We start from the raw sequence: 17,480 nt of genomic DNA, 5'->3' as shown, positions 1-17,480 counted from the left end.
CTGCCTCTGACCGCTGATCTGTCCCTGTGCATGGCACCCAGCCCTGGGCTGGCTCAGAAGAGGCTTCCTCCAACTGCTGGGTGAATGAAGGACCAGGCTGCCTGTTCTTACTCATAACTGGCCCCAAAGTTCTTCAGTCCCTGAGTTTCAAGTCAGGGCCAAACCTTCAATTCCAATGCCAGAACCCTCTCTTTGTGGGGCACCTGCCCAATGGGGGAGCACCCAGCACTGGCTCCCTCACCTGTGGCGATGGAGAGCTCAGCGCCGACTCCAGGCATAGGTATCACGGGGAAGCTGAGCTGAAATGCATGCCCCTCAACTGTCCTTCCAGCCCCACCACCCCAGCCCCATCCTGGGCCACAAAACTCGCTCTGCTCTTGTGTCTGGTGCATCCACCCCGATGTGAGCTGCTTCTGCAGCCTGACATCCCTGCCCCTTCTTTCCTCCAAGAAATGGGCTGCTCCTCGGTGCTCTGGGCTGGGCTCGAATCTCACTTCTGCCTCCCCTTAGCGGGGCGACCTTGGGCAAGTGACTCCGCCTCCCTGAGTCTGCTTCCTCATCTCTAAAACAGTGATGAGGATAAGGACCATGAAGACTGGAAGAATTAAATGACTTATATAAAGGATGTTCATAAAATACTTTTGTAGTGTTAGTTTTCCATACGTCCATTTTTTATTTAAGATAAACAACAAAAGGGAATTTGTTCAATGTTTAAATACAATTATTAAGGACTCATTAGTTATCGTGCATCTTTTATTTCCCAGTTAATAAATGGCACACTACACGGAATGGCTTCAGCCGTGTTGTGATTTGTAACTAAAACAAGGGTAGCGACAGTGAAAGTTAACTTTCCTTGGCTCTTCACTCATCACTTGAAAGCTAACCATCCTCTCCGTGGCATTGTTCAGATTTGTTACATCTTATCGGGAAACACAAGTTCACACTGTGCAAGGCGTTCTGGGCACCTCGTGTGCAAGCGAACACCTGCCCCAAGCCAGGCGCAGGGGAGCTTTCTGACGAGGAATACTGGGGGCGGGGGGGGGGGGGGGGGGGGGGGGAGTAGGTTTACAGTAGTTCGAGTGGAATGTAATACAGTAATTAGTACATAGTACTGTGAGAATGAACTGTTGGTATGAAAATAATACAATAATACTTAGTAACACAAGAATAAATTGTCTTACGCACTCACAACTGCAAACCTACCTCTGCCCCACCCTGTGGTCATGGCGACTTTGTGACTGTTACAATCATCAGACTTGGGGCACCAAAACGACACCTGCCCCTCTCACAAACTATCGCTACACACGCACAAAACATCACACGGCCGGGAAAAGGGAAAAGGGCAGAAATCCCCTGCAGCCTGAACAAATAAATCCAGAGTCGCTCTGCACAGCATGAGTGCCCCCCAGAATAAATCATGGAGCCTCCTCTGCACCCAAGTCCCCAACAAAACAATGTTCTCCCTCACTACTGCATGGTGATACCTGATCTTACAAGCTGCTAATTGCTGGAGATCCCTGCTTTTTTTTCTTTTTTACCTTGAACAGACTTGCTACGAAATTGTTTACTGTCTCTTTAAATGCACATGGTATCTACTATTCACTGAGCTGAGCCCCCGGAGACTGGCCTTCTGCAAAACTCTGCAAGTCACCTGCTTTTCTTTACTTGTGCTTTTCTTACCAATGGAGGTCCCACCAAGATGCGTCCGTGTCCCCAGCGTCACTGAACCGTATCAGCCCCCGAGTGCTCCCAGGCACATCCTTCTCAACAAGCAGGACGTGTCTTCTCAGCCTGTTCTAACTGCACTTCCATTCCTCGGCCGGGGCTGGCTCGGGTTTGGACAGGACCTTCTCTTCCCATTCCCTTCATGATTGGCAATAACACTGGGAAGATGGGTTTGATTCTAAGCCCTGATTGTTGGGTTTTCTATCAAGGGGCAAAAACCAGAATGGTAGAAAACAGGGAACCTGGAATCTGGTCACTTCGTTACGTTTGGCTTTGTTTGTTTGTTTGTTTATCTAAGTACGCCGGGACTATGGGCATTTGAGACCAGCCTCTTTGTCCCTGGGTGAGGGCACACTGGTTTAATTACATGTGCTACTGCCTAATGGCTAATTACTTGTCCCTAAATGTTGTTACAGCCCTCGTGTTGCTTGTTTGGCTTTTCACCATCAAGGACTCAAACCAGGCCTGGCCGGGTGGCTCGGCTGCTGGAGCACCGGCCCGCACACCAGAAAGGTTGTGGGCTTGATCCCGGTTGGGGTGCATACGGGAGGCAGCCGATGGATGTTTCTCTCTCACATCGATGTTTCTCTCTCTCTCCCCCGACTCCTTCTCCCTTCCTCTCTCTCTAAAATCAATAAACATGTCCTCAGGTGAAGATTTTTTAAAAAAACCCTCAAATCTCACACACACACACACACACAATTGTGCCCTGAGGAATGGAAAGCAACGGCCCATCAAGGAACATTCTGGTGAAACACTCTCCTTCCAGGGCCTGTTCATTTCTTGTTGCTTGCTTTGTTGCGGTCTCAAGTGACATTTGTAAACAAAAGTCTCCTTCTGAAAGAACTAGGATTCTTAATAACTATCACTGTGGGCTGTGGTGCGTATTTCCCACTAGACTGATATGCAAACCGCACCTACTCGGCCAACTCTGTGTTACAGCCGTCCTCAAACCCAGAATAAAATGACCAAGGCGTCTTTTACACCCAGAGGCTCCGAGTGTCCAGATGGCCACGGGGCGACACCAAAGATTTCTTCCTTCACTTTATGAAAAGAGGGGTGATCCGAATAAATCAGCTATGTTTTGAACTCTCCGTTTGTAATCAGCAGAACACTAGGAGTACGAGCTATCCTAGGAAGTTGCCAGCACACGAAAGTTGGCAAAGCAAAAGAGAGCTCGATCTCTGAGTTAATTTTATGAATATATGTAATTATATATAATTTATATAAATATATAGTAATAGCATATATAATATCATCGTATGCCTTAATATAATTATATATATACCATATAATTATATATAATACAAATATATTTATATAGTTGTATATTTTTTAAGACAGAGAAAAAAAACCAGCCACTTTTCATGTACAGAGTCTTGCACACTAGGTACCAACAGACAGGTATCTAAAAACATTTTTTTCTAGCTTTAACCACACTTACCAATTAGTGCCAATCGTAACACACGGTTTATGAGATAAATGAAAAGACCCTGAAGATGGGTCAGTGCCCTTGCTGCCTATGTTTTTAACCTGAAAAACTGACCACCTGTTATGTCTTAATAGAGGACTCCATTCTCCTCCGTTCTGATATTGTTGGTTATTGTAACATACAGGCCAGAGTCCTTTAGCTAGCCACAGGTCTGACCCCCTGACCCCCACACTTGCCTAAAGGCCTCTGCTTCGAGCTGCGGGTCAGAATTCAGTCTTCTGAAAGAAACCTCAAGAGAGGACAGCTTCACCGTCACCACAACCAGACACTGCTCGCGGCCAAGCCAGGATCCAAGATCTCGAGTCCAGAAGAAAACAACTTTGCAAAGCGGACAAACTGCCCCAGATCAGCGGAACAGGAATTACGACGTTGCATTGGATGGAAGTGATTTAATTCTAGTTAATGTTATTTTCTAAAGGGCGTGTGAGAAACATCCCATTTTTTCTTCGATTTATCTCTAATCCTCAATTTAGGAGGCTATAATTGTACACACTGGAATAAAATATCCCTTAAATGGAATTCTAACTAACCCTTCGGAATTCTGGAGGGGAAGCCCTATAACAATTTAACATAGAAACTAATGAACAACCAGGGAAATTTAACAATGACACTCTATTGAAAACCACACAGGTAACTGGCCTTGTCCACAACGCCACTCAGAACAGTTCCTAGAAAACATTCCCAGAGCCTTCACTGAGACCCTGCTCTTTTTTCTGATCATTACCGGTTCTGGACGTAGGTTCAAGAATCTGTCTTCCTTCCTAATAGGAGATAATTGGGTAAATCAAATTTGTAGCCATGACCATGCCAGAAATGTCACATTTAAGGCAAATCCCATTTAATTGGGCATGACAAGCCTGGTAGTAAGAAACAAGGACTGTACTTGGCGGGGGCGGGGCTCCCCAGGCCCCCAGGAACCCAGACCGGATCTGCTCCGTGGCTGTGGAGTGGCAGTTGTTAAGGTTGTACACAGAGTCACTCCTGCCAGCCCAGGAATTTGACAAATTCGGGGGTCCTCCAAAAAGACGGTGCCCTTCTGTCACAGGCTGTAGAGGCAGACCTGACGGGGGTGAAGTGGATGGTCTAGGTTCCTGACTTTAGTGAGAAAATCTTACACACACACATTAAAATGATGACAGGGGGCTTTACAGAGTCTCCCCACAGAAGTTAACTCTCAAATCCTAGCATCATGTGCTCTAATTTTAGTAACAATACAACCAGGGGGGCTTGCTTAACCAACACCTAATTACACACACCTCCCTGTACATAAAACTGGCCAAACTTTAAAAAAAAAAAAAAATCAAAGTAACGACCACACTCAGAAAATTGCCGAAACAAACTCATGGGGTCACACCCACAGCAGGAGACACGGGAGTGAGAACAGCAGCCCGACTCCTTGATCTGTGGCCATTCGGCCATTTGTCTCTCTCTGTCCGACCCACACACCATGCCCCGATGTCTGGGAAACAGACTGGTAAAGCGTACAAAGGTGGCGGGGACACATAAATGCATAATGACCACAAAACAAAGAAAACACTCCGGCATTCGTCCCCAGAATAGAGGAAACCTTCGGCGCTTTCTGTACGTCACGAACTCCACGGCAAACACAACTTTATCCCCGGCCTGCGCTGTGCTGAGCCTGGCAAACACACAGCAGAGCTTACAGATACCATTGGCCTGGGAGAAAAGTGCTGTGAACCGCGATCTTGGTAACCTTGGGTTTGGTTCTTTAAATTTCCATGGTATTTTGATTTGGCAAGCCAGGCTTTTTGGTGTCTGCACTCCTCTGCAAAAACTTTCCTTTCCTTAATGCATTCTAACCTCTGAGTCTCCCTTCCACACACTGGCCTGCAATGGAAGCCCCAGGAGGCAGGGACTTTTGTCTGTTTTGTTCACTGCTGTATTCCCAGCACTGAGAACCATGTCTAGCTTATAGAAGAGGTTCTGTAATTATTTGTTAAATGGCCTTATGAAAGCTACTTCTATTTATCCCACAAATACTAAACAAATGCGTAGAGGTTTGTGGCACACCCTGGGTGTGGAAATGGAAGAGACGGAGCCCTGGCCTTCAAGAACCCCCAATATATTGGGGATGGTGAGCAAATAGCCAGGCAAGTACTGCTGCGGTGGGAAGGCACGGGGCCTGTGGAAGCAGCTCAGGGGGGACTTCCTGGAGGAAGCTGGACTGAGAGATGGATAGGAGAGGGCCAGGGAAACAGGGTAAAGGAGGGGAGGGTTTCAGGTAGAAGACGAGCACGAGCAAAGACCTGCAGCTGAGAAGCAATGGGAAGGATGGTGCAGGAGTATGAGCTGAGACCAGTGAGGTCCACAAAGGTCACATTATAAAAGGCCTTGAATGCCAAGCAAAGGAATTTGGCTTGACCCTGAGGGCCATGGGCACCTAGAGAAGGTCGTGGCCCCTCCTGGTAGCAGGTCCGTGCACGGGCACAGGTGCTGAGCTGGAACAGGCTGCAGTAGGTCAGCACCAAGCAGGCCACTCACCTGGTGTGCTGCTGGAGGTGGGAGAGCTGTCGGAAGGACTTATCACAGTAGGAGCAGTGGTAGGGCTTGACGCCCAGGTGGATGCGCAGGTGCTGGGCCAGGTAGGAGGCGTTGGCAAAGGACTTGGAGCAGTGCGGGCACTTGTGGGGCTTGGCCTCTGTGTGCGACTTGGAGTGGATCTGCATCTCGGACTTGGTGAAAAAGGTCAGCGGGCATACCTTACACCTGTGGGCAAGAGGCAGGTTCACACCTGGGAAGACCCCTGCAACCCTGGCCTGTACAGCTCAGGGGGGACCTTCTGCATCAGGGACAGAGCGTTCCTGTGAGGAGTCCCTGGGGCACAGGTCCAGCCTGGGGCATGCTCAGGCCCTAGACAACCTGCAGGCTGGAGGGGAAAGCCCTTCCACCTGGGGGCATATTTCCATTTCAGGCAGCTGGGGAAGCAGGTTGCCACCTCACAGCGAAGAGAGGCCTCGTGTTCCTGGTGCAGGTTTGCCCAGAGCCACACCCCACAGTTCTGCGGGAGGGGCTCGCCTGGGCTGCACCCAGAATCAGCGGGGCAGGTGGGGGTGTTCAAGAAAAGCCTTCCACAAGCTCCCCCCCCCCCAACAAATTCAATCAGAATTTTTGCAGGTGTGTCCCTGGTACTGGCACTTTTTGAACTCTCCCCCAGGGATTCTAATGTTCAGGGTTGAGCTCACTGCTTGAAGGGAGGAGGGGCAGCCCCCAGCCCCCCACTGCCTCTGAAAGAATGTGGGTGCAGCCTGTCAGGTGACCCCACCCTCTGGACCTTAGCCCCCACCCTCAGCTCCTGGGTCCCTTCTTTCCAACCCCCATTTCTGTGCTCCTGGGGGCAGCCTTAGGTGTGAAGCCCACTGGACCCCCACCTGTATGTCTTGCCCTCCTTGGCAGTCTCGCCTGAGGCCAGGATGGGGTAGGGGACTACGAGGACAGGCGGGCCCCCTGGGTTCTCCGCCTTGATCTTTTTGCGGCCACGCTCAGACTTGGGGGGGCCAAGCAGGCCATGGCCCTGGATTGTCTTGATGGAGTCCAGGAGGGGGGGGCTGGTGATCCCTGAGATGAGGGTAGGGGACGAGGCGATGAGGCGGCTCTGGCTGGTGGTGGTGGGTGTGGACGGGGTGCTGGTGCCCGTGCCCGCGCTGGACTCGGATGTGCTCACAGCCGGGGTCCGGGAGGACAGCCCCAGACCTGCAAAGACAGGGCAGTGAGGGCAGGGGTGAGGGGCGGCTGCAGGGGCCAGCTCAGCCCTGGCCACCCAGCTGTGTGATTTGGGCAAGTTACCCGCCTTGCAGAGCCTCCCCTTCCCTCTGTATGTTATTACCCAGGGGTAACCAAATCAAAGTTGTGTATGTGTAAGAGGCCTTAGACACCTAAGAGCTAAGCTGAGTTGGATAACAGGCACTTCAGAAATCATTCAAACCACAGAAAAAACCCGAGGCACAAAGATGTCCACTACTGTGTTAGTTACAACAGTAAAAACTAGAGGTAACTGAAATATGCAACATTAGAGAAGGAAGGAGTCATCAATTTTGATCAATTTCCTCTACTGAACATTACTGCTCATTAAAAAGAAAGTAAAGGCATCTGTATGCATAGAAAAAGTAAGTAGGAGGAGAGACGTACCAAAATGTGATATGGATGGTAAAATTAGGAGTAATTAAAAAAAATTTTTTTGGTTTAACTATATTTCCTAACTCTTTGAAAATAAACTTTTTTAAACTTCTATAATAGAAGTTACTCTTTTAAGAATGAGGGGACCAGAAACATTTAGAGTATCAGGTTAAGTAGACAAAACGATTAAAGTGGTTTCTATAATGTGGTGAAAACTGTGCTTTTTAAAATCTTTTTGTGCACTGAAAAAGATAGTATGTTTTGAGTATCAGGTGCTGGTGAGTGTACATTTATCAGCTTTAACGGAGGGCCGCTTGGCCATAGGCCTTAAAAGGTTAAATGTACCTAACCTTTGACCAAGCAAATCTACCTTTAGAAATCGCCCTGAAGAAATATTTGCACATGAACAGAAACATGTATAATGGACCTTCCATAAAAACTGAGATCAGACAAGCTAAATACAACCCAGAGGTCTTCAGTGGGGGTTGTGTAAAGGGATGCAGCCCCCCCTCGTGATGGAGGACGGGGCAGCCACGGCAACCAGACAGATGTCACTCAGTGACTCAGAAGGCCAAGCTGCTGTCGGGCGAAAAGGGAAACCACAGACAGTACGAACCCACCTATCAAAAAACACACCCCCAAACTACATGTGTGTACACAGACAACACATATGTGGGTAAGTGCACAGAATGGATGTGAGCAGAGACACACCAAACTAAATTGTGTGTGAATTCTGGTGCTCTACAGGGAAAAGAATTTATTGGTAAAAAGAGATTTTCATATTTTTGTCTATTTGCTTTTATATTATTTGAATTTTTTACCTGGTGAATTCATCCACTTTTTACATCTGTGATTAAAGGATAAAATAAAATAAATTATAGAGAAAACAATGACAATGCCAACAACAGTAGGACTAGGACTTTTTCTCCTTTCAGCTTGTCTTCCATTTCTAAACTTTCTATAATGACTACGTATTACCGTTATAATAGAAAATGCACTAAGTATGTTTATGATAGAAAGGCAAGGAGGAACAGCAAGTTCAAGTCGTGGGTACAGCCCCACCACAGGCTCAGCAAAACACATGCACACATTATTTAATGCAAACCAAAAAGACGAAAAAGGAAGCAACGAGACCAAATGGTGCCGTAAACTGCTGGGTTAGGAGCTGGGGGATTATGAGTAATATTTTTTTCTTACTTTCTCTGTTTTCCAAATTTCCCTTAATATGTTTATATTACTTTTTTAATATTACTTTTATAATGAAAAAATAAATTTAATAAAATCATACTAATGGGGAATGTGCTGAGTGTGGCTGGGGCCTGGGGGAGGCTCACAGGGCCCCATAATTCTTGGGTGTCTGTGAAAGGAGGCGGGAGAAGGGAAGAGAGGCAGGGGTGCCTCGCTGGTGGCAGGGGTGAGCCAGGGAAGAACAGAGACCCAGCTGCAGTGGCCACCAGAGAAAGCCTGTCCACCAGGCATCCCTACCCCTGTGACCCCTGTGACCCCTGTGACACGGCACCAGGATGTCCCCCTGGGCACCCTATCCGAGACTGAGCTGATGACACCGCCTCCCCCCGCCCTGCCACTCCACCCCCTATGTTTCCAACTCACGGGCAGTGCCCAGGAGTCTCCCTCACCTCCTCCCACTCCTCACCCCTACATCTGATCCAGCAACCAGCCCTGTCCATCCTCCGCAATGTAACTCAGATCTGCCCACGTCTCTCTGTCCCCACCGCCTTGCCGTGGCCCCCACCCTCTCCCGCATCTCTCTCTGCCTCCATGTTTGTCTTCCACCAAGCCAGTTTCTATCGTGCAACCACACCCAGCTTTCTAACCCAAATCTGAGCATTTCCCTCCCCTACTTTAAAACCTTCCACAGCTCCCCAGTGCCTGAGGGTAAAGTGGAAACGACACCATGTGGCCCGCAGGGCCCTTCACAGTCTGGTGCCCGCTTCCTCTCTAGCCTCCGCAGAACCGGGTAAAGCACAAGGGTTAGCATGAGGGCTCTGGGACCACACTTCCTGCCTCTGCCTCTTCCTGACTGTGACACTGGGCCTCAGTTTCTTCATCTGTCGAAAAGAGATGTTAAGTGAATGCACAAAACTGCTGCTTTTGTAAATCAAATGGGTCTACGGTTCAACCTAATACTAACAGTACCCACCTCACAGGACTGCTGGGAGCGATAAAAGGAATGCTAGCGAGCATGCTCAGCTGGAGCTGCCTGGGTCGTCCTCACCATCATCTTCCAGGGCTCCTCGGCCAGACTGTCCTCCTCTAGCTTTCTCACACATACTCGCTTTGCACATGCTGTTCGCTCCCGCCGCTCCATTCCCTAGCTACCTAACTGCCAACCTTTCCTTGCACATCTGCTCCTCCAATAAAATCTCTACCCCACACAACCTCTCCACCTTGCCCCAGGTCTGGTCAGAGTTCTTCTCTGGATTCCTTAATTTTTTAAACTGACTTGGCTTCCCAGATGAGCCCCCAGTGGGCCCGCCCTCCTCCTGGCGATTTAGTGGGGTAGATCCTTCCAGAACAGGGTCGGAGTTAGTTTGGTGGCTGTGGCTGGTCAGACAAGCCCTGCCACCTGAAGCTCCACCTCCGCCAGGCCCCATCTGCTCCCTGCTCACCAAGCCTCCCGCCACACTCACTACACCCCCCAACCGGACAGGTCTCCACCCCGCCCACCCAGGCCTCACTCGCCGGCAGTACCTGTGACAGTGCTGGTGGCTGGCCGGGCGTGCAGCGCCACGTCGGGCTGCGGCACGGACTGCGGGTGCAGCCCCGGCACCTGCTGCAGCTTGGGCAGCGACATGACCGCCTGGCTGCTCTCGGCTGGCGCCGGCGGCACTAGCAGCGGCTGCTGCGAGGAGGCCGACGTGGGTGGCAGGTGAGGCGGCCGGATCTTCTCCGCCATCAGCTGCTCCTTGATCTTGTTAATCAGGACCAGGTTGTCCAGCTGTGGGCGGGAGAGGAGAGAGACTGAAGGGGTTTGGGCAGCATCTGGCCCCTTCCCTGGCTGCCAGTCCACCGGCAAGCCCCTTCCCCTCTCCCCTCGCCCTGCAGACCGCAGCCAAAAACCCCAGGCAAAGCAAAGCAACAAGAGAGGGAGGTTGGCCGGAGGGGTGACGCTCATCTTACCTGGCTGGGCATGGTGGGAGGAGGGGGCCAGAAGTAGGGGTTGTTAAATCGAGGCTCGGCCATCCTGTGGGGAGAGAGCAACTGTCTCAGGGAAGAGGCCCCTCCCTCCCCACCAGCCTGGGGTTAGCTGCCCTCAGCTGCGCCCACTGGAGTTAGGCCAGAGTCTGGGATCCCTGCCCTGGTGGGACCTCACCCGGCAGCAGAGCAGGCCTCCTACTAGGACAGCGAAGGACAGCTCCATGCTGAAAAGTCTGGAATCCACCTCTCCCTCAGTGGGCCCAGAGGACAAAGGTCACACCCAGACCAGAGTGCTCCCAGCACCGCCCCCCCCCAAACTGGCAGACCAATCCCCACCCCCATCCCCCAGAAGGGCATTCGGTTGCCGAGCCAACCCCATGGGCCCATGAATTCCCCACAAAAGCCCTCCACCCCAATCCACAGACGAACAGGAGTCCTGGGGCAACTTTGTAAACGTCCACAGAGCAGAGGCAACTGCGCACCCCCAACCCCCGCCCTCATGACCAAGGACCCCCCTTAGTGCAGACAGCCTCATCAGAACACAGGGGGCAACCCGAGTCACCAGACACCGTCTTTCTGAAAGGCAACGTGGCAGGGTGACTTACAAAGGCCCAGATGATGATTGGCCTTTGGCCCAAGAAACTGTACCTCTGGAAAGTTCTCTTTAAAGAAACAAGCATGGCCACAAGCAACACCTCACCTGCAAGAATGTGTCAGAACACTGTGCACAGGAGGGGCCTGAGGGGCCTGAGACTAGGGCAGTTCGGGGCTGTTCCCCAGACGTATGTGACAATCTGTCCGGCGGCCTCGCCTCACAGGCCCCATGGCAGGCCTGGGCAGTTCGCTAGAAGGCCTCTTCAACCAGGGAGGTATGAAGAAGGGGCCTTCAGAACTATCTTAGTTGTCCAGAGGGTAAGAGTCTTCCCGTGACCTGAGAATAAGTGACTTACAGGGACACGCTGCACAGGGGTATTCCACTATCCGGCTTCCCACCCAATTTCCCTAAGTCATCTCTCTTATAGAAGTTATTAAGTACCTAACTCATAATACTGCTTAAACGAACGTGTTGCTGTTGATAGGCAAGGCCAAAATGAAGTGTCTTCACCCTCTTGTCCTAGTCCTACAAGCCTGGGGAGCCCCTCCTGCACTTGCAGACAGAGGGCTTCAGGAGAAAGATCTTCAATAAGGTTATCACCTAATCTCAGCACACTAACAAAGATCTTTCAGGTGAATTATCTCTTACGATCTATACTTGAGAAGAGGGAACAGGCGTTATTATAACCCCGTATTAGATGAAGAAACTGAGGCTTGGAGAGAAGGAAGAGGGCTACTCAACACCACAGGGCTAGGGTGCCAGAGTCAAGCCTAGAAATGAGATTTGTGCAGGTCGGTCCCGCCAGGGAATTTGCTTTGCAAACTCCAGTCCTCTGTGGGGCAAATATCCACATGCTAATAATAATACCTACATGCAAAACCCCCTGCCCCTCACTTCCAGCCTGGGGTGGTTTGGGTCTGAGCCTGGCCAGGCTGGGGATCCGGGTATCTTCCTCTGGGGTGGCCAGGGCAACCCCTGCCTCTAACAGCACTCCTGCTCCCGCTCCCCTCACCCACAGGCACCAAGCTGCCCTTCCCTCTACCCATCCCACACAGCCCCACACAAGCACTTCCTGCCTGGAGTTCTCCCTGCCCGCTCCAGATCCCTGGGACTTCTTTCCCAGAAAGACCTCAAAATAGTAATAACAGTGAGGAGGCTGCCGGTCACCAAGTGCCTACCTGTGCCAGGTACACTGACACTGAAAGGCAGGTACACTCTCATTATCCACCTTTTACAATCGAGGAAACTGAAGTTCAAAGGGGGTGGAATGACTTGGTCAAGGTCACACAGCAAGAAAGCAGAGAGCTGAGATTCGCACCCTAAACTGCCTGTCTCCCAAGTCCAGCTCATCAGTCCCTTAGCTGTGCTGGCCCAGAGGTTATCAATAACATGAGCTGCGTGACAGGATGAATAAATAGAAGAATAACAACCATTAAAGGCAGCCCTACACAATTATCTGACACTGGCCATTTCCGAAGCTCTTCTGTACCCAGCGGCGTTCTCGGCAGAGCCCCAGGAAGCAGGGAAGAACTTTGAGTCCCATTTCACAGAGGAAGAAACTAGGGCACTGGGAGGGACGCACCGTGCTCCAGGCCACACGGGTGGCGAAACAGGAGGGAGCGCAGGGCTGTAGCGTGGGGCATTAGCTCTCTGAGCATCGGTTTTCCTCATCTGTAAATGGGGTTAGACGGTCCTGGCCCAGGACTCCGCCCACAGCACCCAGCTGTTTCTCAGCTAGTTCTGGGAAAGCGGTCCTCTTCCCTCCTCCTCTTCAATTCAATGCCAAGGTCAGGCTTCCCAAAGCCTGACTCCTGTCAGAAAGGCATGGGGAAGAGGGCCGCTTGCCTAGGGTCCCACAGCTGCAAGAGGGCATCTTCTCTGCCACTGATTAGGCCCCTGGCCAGGCAGGGGCCACCCCTCACCCTGGTTGGGCAAGTGGGCCCACAGAGGGCAAGGCTCTGCCCTGAGTCATTTAGTCCGATCCACAGAGCCTCTGCCTAATGTCCCCATCCTTCTCTGGCCTGTCTGAAAAAACTTAATGATTCAGTTGGTGACCCTGGCCCTGGTGTGTACCTACTGTGCGTCAGATGCAGGGAAGGCCAGTGGGAGCAGGGCAGGAGTAACACTTGCTGACCTCCTACCGAGTGTCAGGCACATTGCTAGGTGTGCACCAAGAATATCTCCTGTGAGCCCCGCAGAAGGCCTGAGAGGTGGGTGTCCACCTGGGCAACCCTGGGATCTGCACGACATGGGGGGGCTGTGGCAAGGGGGCAGGGAGAAGGTGGCCAGGGCCGAGCTAAGCTGCTCAGACCTTGTCATGAGGGATTTTAAGCAGGAGAGACTGGTCAGTTGTGTGTTTAGGACAGGTGGACGAGGCAGAGGCCATTCCCAACAGAGGCAACAGCCTGAGCAGAGACACAGAGGTATGACACTACATGGCAGGTTTGGGACAGTGAGCAGCCACCACTGGCATCAGAGAGCTAGAGCATGGTGAGGGGGTGAGAGACACAGGCCAGCTGGCAAGGCCTTGAATGCCGTGCTCAGGAGTTGGGATGGATGCTGGGGGTGAGAAGGCATCAGGAAGTGTGCTGGGCCAGGGGAACAATGAATCCAAGGGGACCGAGGTCAGAGGGAGAAGCCTGAGGACAGTGCCAGGGCCATAGCGGATGGAGGCAGAAGAGCCTGAGTGGGCTGGCCCTGAACGTCCACAGCAGAACAGGCAGAGACACGCTGGTGGTCAGGCAGGACATGTGGACTGGGCTTCAAGCCCCAGACACACGCCCAGGCTCTGCGCTGTGGGTCCTGAGACACACCGCACTCACTGACCCTTGTACAGGGCAGGTAAGCTGTCATTTGGGGGTTTTGCTCTAAAAGGGAGAAAAAGTCGGATGGGTAGATGAATGAAACACCTCCTAGAGCTGCCTCTGGACACAGCGTCCCCATGGCCACGGGCCCACCTACCCACCCACCCGTCCATCAACACATCCATTTGCTCTGAGCACACCCTGTGGGCCAAACAGGGAGCCAGTGCGGGGGAACCTGAGGCAACCAAAGAGCCCTGCCCTCCAGGAATCCCAAGCTAAATGAAGGAAGCAGAGAAATGACCCAAGTTTCTGCAAAAAGAACTTTCGCCTATGAAACCTCCTATGTGCCCCCAAGGACCTCATTGTGGTCAAAGCCCACAAGCCACCTTCCAGTCCTACATGGCCTCCCTGCCAGCTGAGCCCTTCGGGAAGATCTCTGTGCAGTGACCCCTGGGTCCCTCATCTCAGTCTCTCCCTCAGTGCCCCCGCTGGGCTGCTGAGGGAAGGACAGGAGCTTTCTCTCTCCCACTGGCCTCAGTACTTGGGTGGCCCATCTACCCCAGGACTTTAAATACCAGCTAACCACTAAGGCTCCGCCTGCAGCCCAGGCCTCTCCCTGGAGCTCCAGGCCCAGCCTTCCAGCTGCCTCCCCGACACACACCTCTGGCTGTCTCACGGGCTCTCAGACTCGGCAGGCCTACACTGGGCTCGGTCTTCCCCTAAGATGGGCACCTCCTGTAGCCCCTCATTCCCAGCTCCAAGCAGGTATCTCCATCTGTCCCGATGCTCTTCCACACACACACATACACACATCAACCCACAACTCGTCCCCTCCCTCCCTGCCCAGTTCAGACCACCACCAACCGCGTCCTCAGGACCCCTCTCCTTTCCACAAGTCCTAGCTACAATCACCTCACCTGGCCCATGAAACAGCCTGCCCTGCTTGGGGTCCAAAGCACCAGGGTTCAAATTTTGGCTCCAACTCACCAGCTGTATGATCTTGGGCAAGTCACTTGCTTCTGCTCCCCCAAGTAAGGGATGAGCAGCCCAGAGTCAAGGTGGAGAGGATCAGGGAGGACTTCCCAGGGGAGGTGATGCCTGCTTTGGGTCTTAAAGGATGAGTGGGAGTTAGCCAGGCAAAGGAGTGGGGAGCATTCCTGGCAGAAGCAACAGCCTGAGCAAAGACCCAGAGGTGAGAAGCAACACGGCAAGTGAGGGAGGCTAAAGCATTCCAGTGTGGACTAGGAGACAGGACTCGAGGCCAGAGCCATAGGCCAGACCCAGAAGGCCAACTCCGGAATCCTAGGCCCAGAGTCTGGACTGGAAGCGGTGGGTGACGGGACAGAATCCGCAGTTTAGAAAGACCCCTGACTGCTGAGAACAGACAGAACCGAGAGGTCAGAGGTGGAGGCAGTGGGAGGACATCCATTAGGAAGCCCCCAGGGAAAGGAGGGGACAGGCAGGGGCCACACCTGGGCCAGGCAGGAGAGTGACTAAGGAGGCCTGGCTACCTGGCTGAGCGGGAGGCCAAGAAGTGCTTGCAGCTTGCTACCCAGGGGGTGGCCTGGGAGGTCCTCTGGAGAGCGACATAGACAAACATGGCCCCAGGAGCATGCAGACAGATAGCACCAAACTCAGACACGCAGGACAGACACGGACTTGCAGCCCCAAACACGGACAGATGGGGACACACACAGCCACTCCCATGAGCAGGAACCCGCAGCCACCAGGACACAAAGTCACAGGTGGGTGCTGTTAAGTGGGTGCGTGCACGCGGCCCTCGGCGCAGGCCCAGAGGGAGGCCGAGAGGGGTGCTCAGGGAGGCTGGATGAACACAATGGCTTAATCCCCCAAAGAACAAACCCCTCATCGACAGATTTCAACCTGGAATCACAGGCTGCTTACCTAGGGTGTCCTTTCCCACTTGGTGAACTTCTACTCATCCTTCAAGACCCAGCTCAAGTGTTCCCTCTTCTACGGAGCTTTCCCTGAACCCCCAGCCAGTCACTTCCTCTGTGTTCCCAACAGCACCTTGTATATGAGAATAACAATAACAATAATGACCATAAAATGGCAGCTACCATCGACTTCAACACCTATTATGTGCCAGGCACTGTGCTGAATATGTCGCAGGCATCGTGTCAATGAATCTTCCCCATGACCCTGTAAAATCTGCATTTAATGGAAGAGGAAACAGCAGCTCAGAGAAGTTGAACAACTTGCCCAAAGTCACACAGCTGGCAAGTGATGGAGTTAGGGCGCCACCCAGCACTGCAGGGACAGTCCCACCCTGGTGCAATGATCTGCTTCCCTGGGCGGCTTCCCCCCCAGACTAGGAGCTCTTCCCAGGTAGGGCTGGTGCTCATTCACCTCTGCCATTCCAGCATCTAGCCCACGGCAGCGTCAGAAACTCCTTACAGAATGAAACAGTATGTTAATGTCAACTACCTTTCCTGGAGCACTTACAGTGGGCCACTGTGTCACGGCACTTTACAGCCCTTATTTTACTGTTACAATGGACCCATTATAAGGAAACTGAGGCCCAGAGAGGTTAATTAACTTGTCTGAGGTCACAGAGCCCAGTCTGGATTTGAAACCAGGTCTGTCTATCACCCAGTCCCAGGAGGGTGGCCTCTGAGGGCAGCCTAGCAAAGCTCCACAAAGGGGAACTGGGGAAGGGGCAGTGAGGAAGGGGTACACCAGGTGCCAGGCCCTGCCACCCAGGAAGTCTGAGGCCTAGACAAACAGACACAAAGGGGACGGACAGCCCAGGGTAAAATGTGCCTAGCCTTGTCCACTGCAGAGCAGGGGGGTGTGGCTAAGCAACTCATGTCTCACCCCCATCCCCAGCCCATCCCACAGACATTAAAAAATAAGAATTGCCTAGACCCTGAGGCCACAAAGCAAATGGGAGGGAGCAGAACCCAAAACTGTCCGGACACTATGATTACAAAGAGGCAAAAATAAAGACCTGCGTCAGAAAAAGCAAGCAGCAGGGAAACGCCCAGAGGGAGGCTGGGAGAACTGGGGGAAGCGGCTGGAACTGATCTGATTTTTTCTCTTTGTTTCTCTGATTTCCAGATTTTCTGTAACATTGTTTGGTTGCTTTTATGTTGGAAACAATAACTTCATTCTTTAAAAATTGAAAGAAAAAGAAAGAAGGAAGAGAGGAATGGAGGGAGGGAAGGAAGGAAGGAAGGAAGGAAGGAAGGAAGGAAGGAAGGAAGGAAGGAAGGAAGGAAGGAAGGAAAGAAGGAAGGAAGGAAGAAAGGAAGGACGGAAAGGAGGGTCATTAAAGGGTGGGGGAGGGGGAGGACCAGATGGAGGGTCTGGAGGCAGGAAGGAGCAGGGAGAGGTCAAGGTGAGCTACTGGTGGACACTAAATTGACAGTTACATGCCAGGTCCTGCACAGTCCAATCCTCCAGGCACACGTGACCCAGGTAGAAGGTAGCAAAGGTCAGTAAGGGCTACCTGACAGAGGTGACATGCAATCTGCACTTTGAAGCTGGTTAGGATTCCACCAGGTGGGGAAAGAAGAGTCTCTACCCGCTTTCCTACCTTAGTCCGACC

At 52.1% G+C, this 17,480-nt stretch overlaps 1 protein-coding gene across 3 annotated transcripts in view; it reads right to left on the bottom strand.

Moving 5' to 3' along the window:
• ZNF362 (zinc finger protein 362) overlaps window positions 1-17,480 on the bottom strand; it is a 38,860-nt gene that overhangs the window by 9,634 nt on the left and 11,746 nt on the right. For 2 of the 3 annotated variants that reach the window (XM_053920632.2, XM_053920630.2), the window contains exons 2-6: window positions 15,815-15,940; window positions 10,493-10,556; window positions 10,064-10,310; window positions 6,607-6,928; window positions 5,720-5,944 (exon numbers count right to left, since the gene is read on the bottom strand). In XM_053920632.2, the coding sequence (XP_053776607.1) occupies window positions 5,720-5,944; window positions 6,607-6,928; window positions 10,064-10,310; window positions 10,493-10,556; window positions 15,815-15,852 (896 nt within the window). In that variant the 5' untranslated portion in view covers window positions 15,853-15,940. The remainder of the gene's footprint in view (window positions 1-5,719; window positions 5,945-6,606; window positions 6,929-10,063; window positions 10,311-10,492; window positions 10,557-15,814; window positions 15,941-17,480) is intronic. The other variant, XM_053920633.2, reaches the window with a different exon arrangement.

The sequence above is a fragment of the Desmodus rotundus genome, chromosome 3, assembly GCF_022682495.2.
Source record: "Desmodus rotundus isolate HL8 chromosome 3, HLdesRot8A.1, whole genome shotgun sequence".
NCBI classification, from domain to species: Eukaryota; Metazoa; Chordata; class Mammalia; order Chiroptera; family Phyllostomidae; genus Desmodus; species Desmodus rotundus.
Note: the sequence above shows the minus strand (reverse complement) of the source record. Positions and strands in the feature narration are given on the sequence as shown.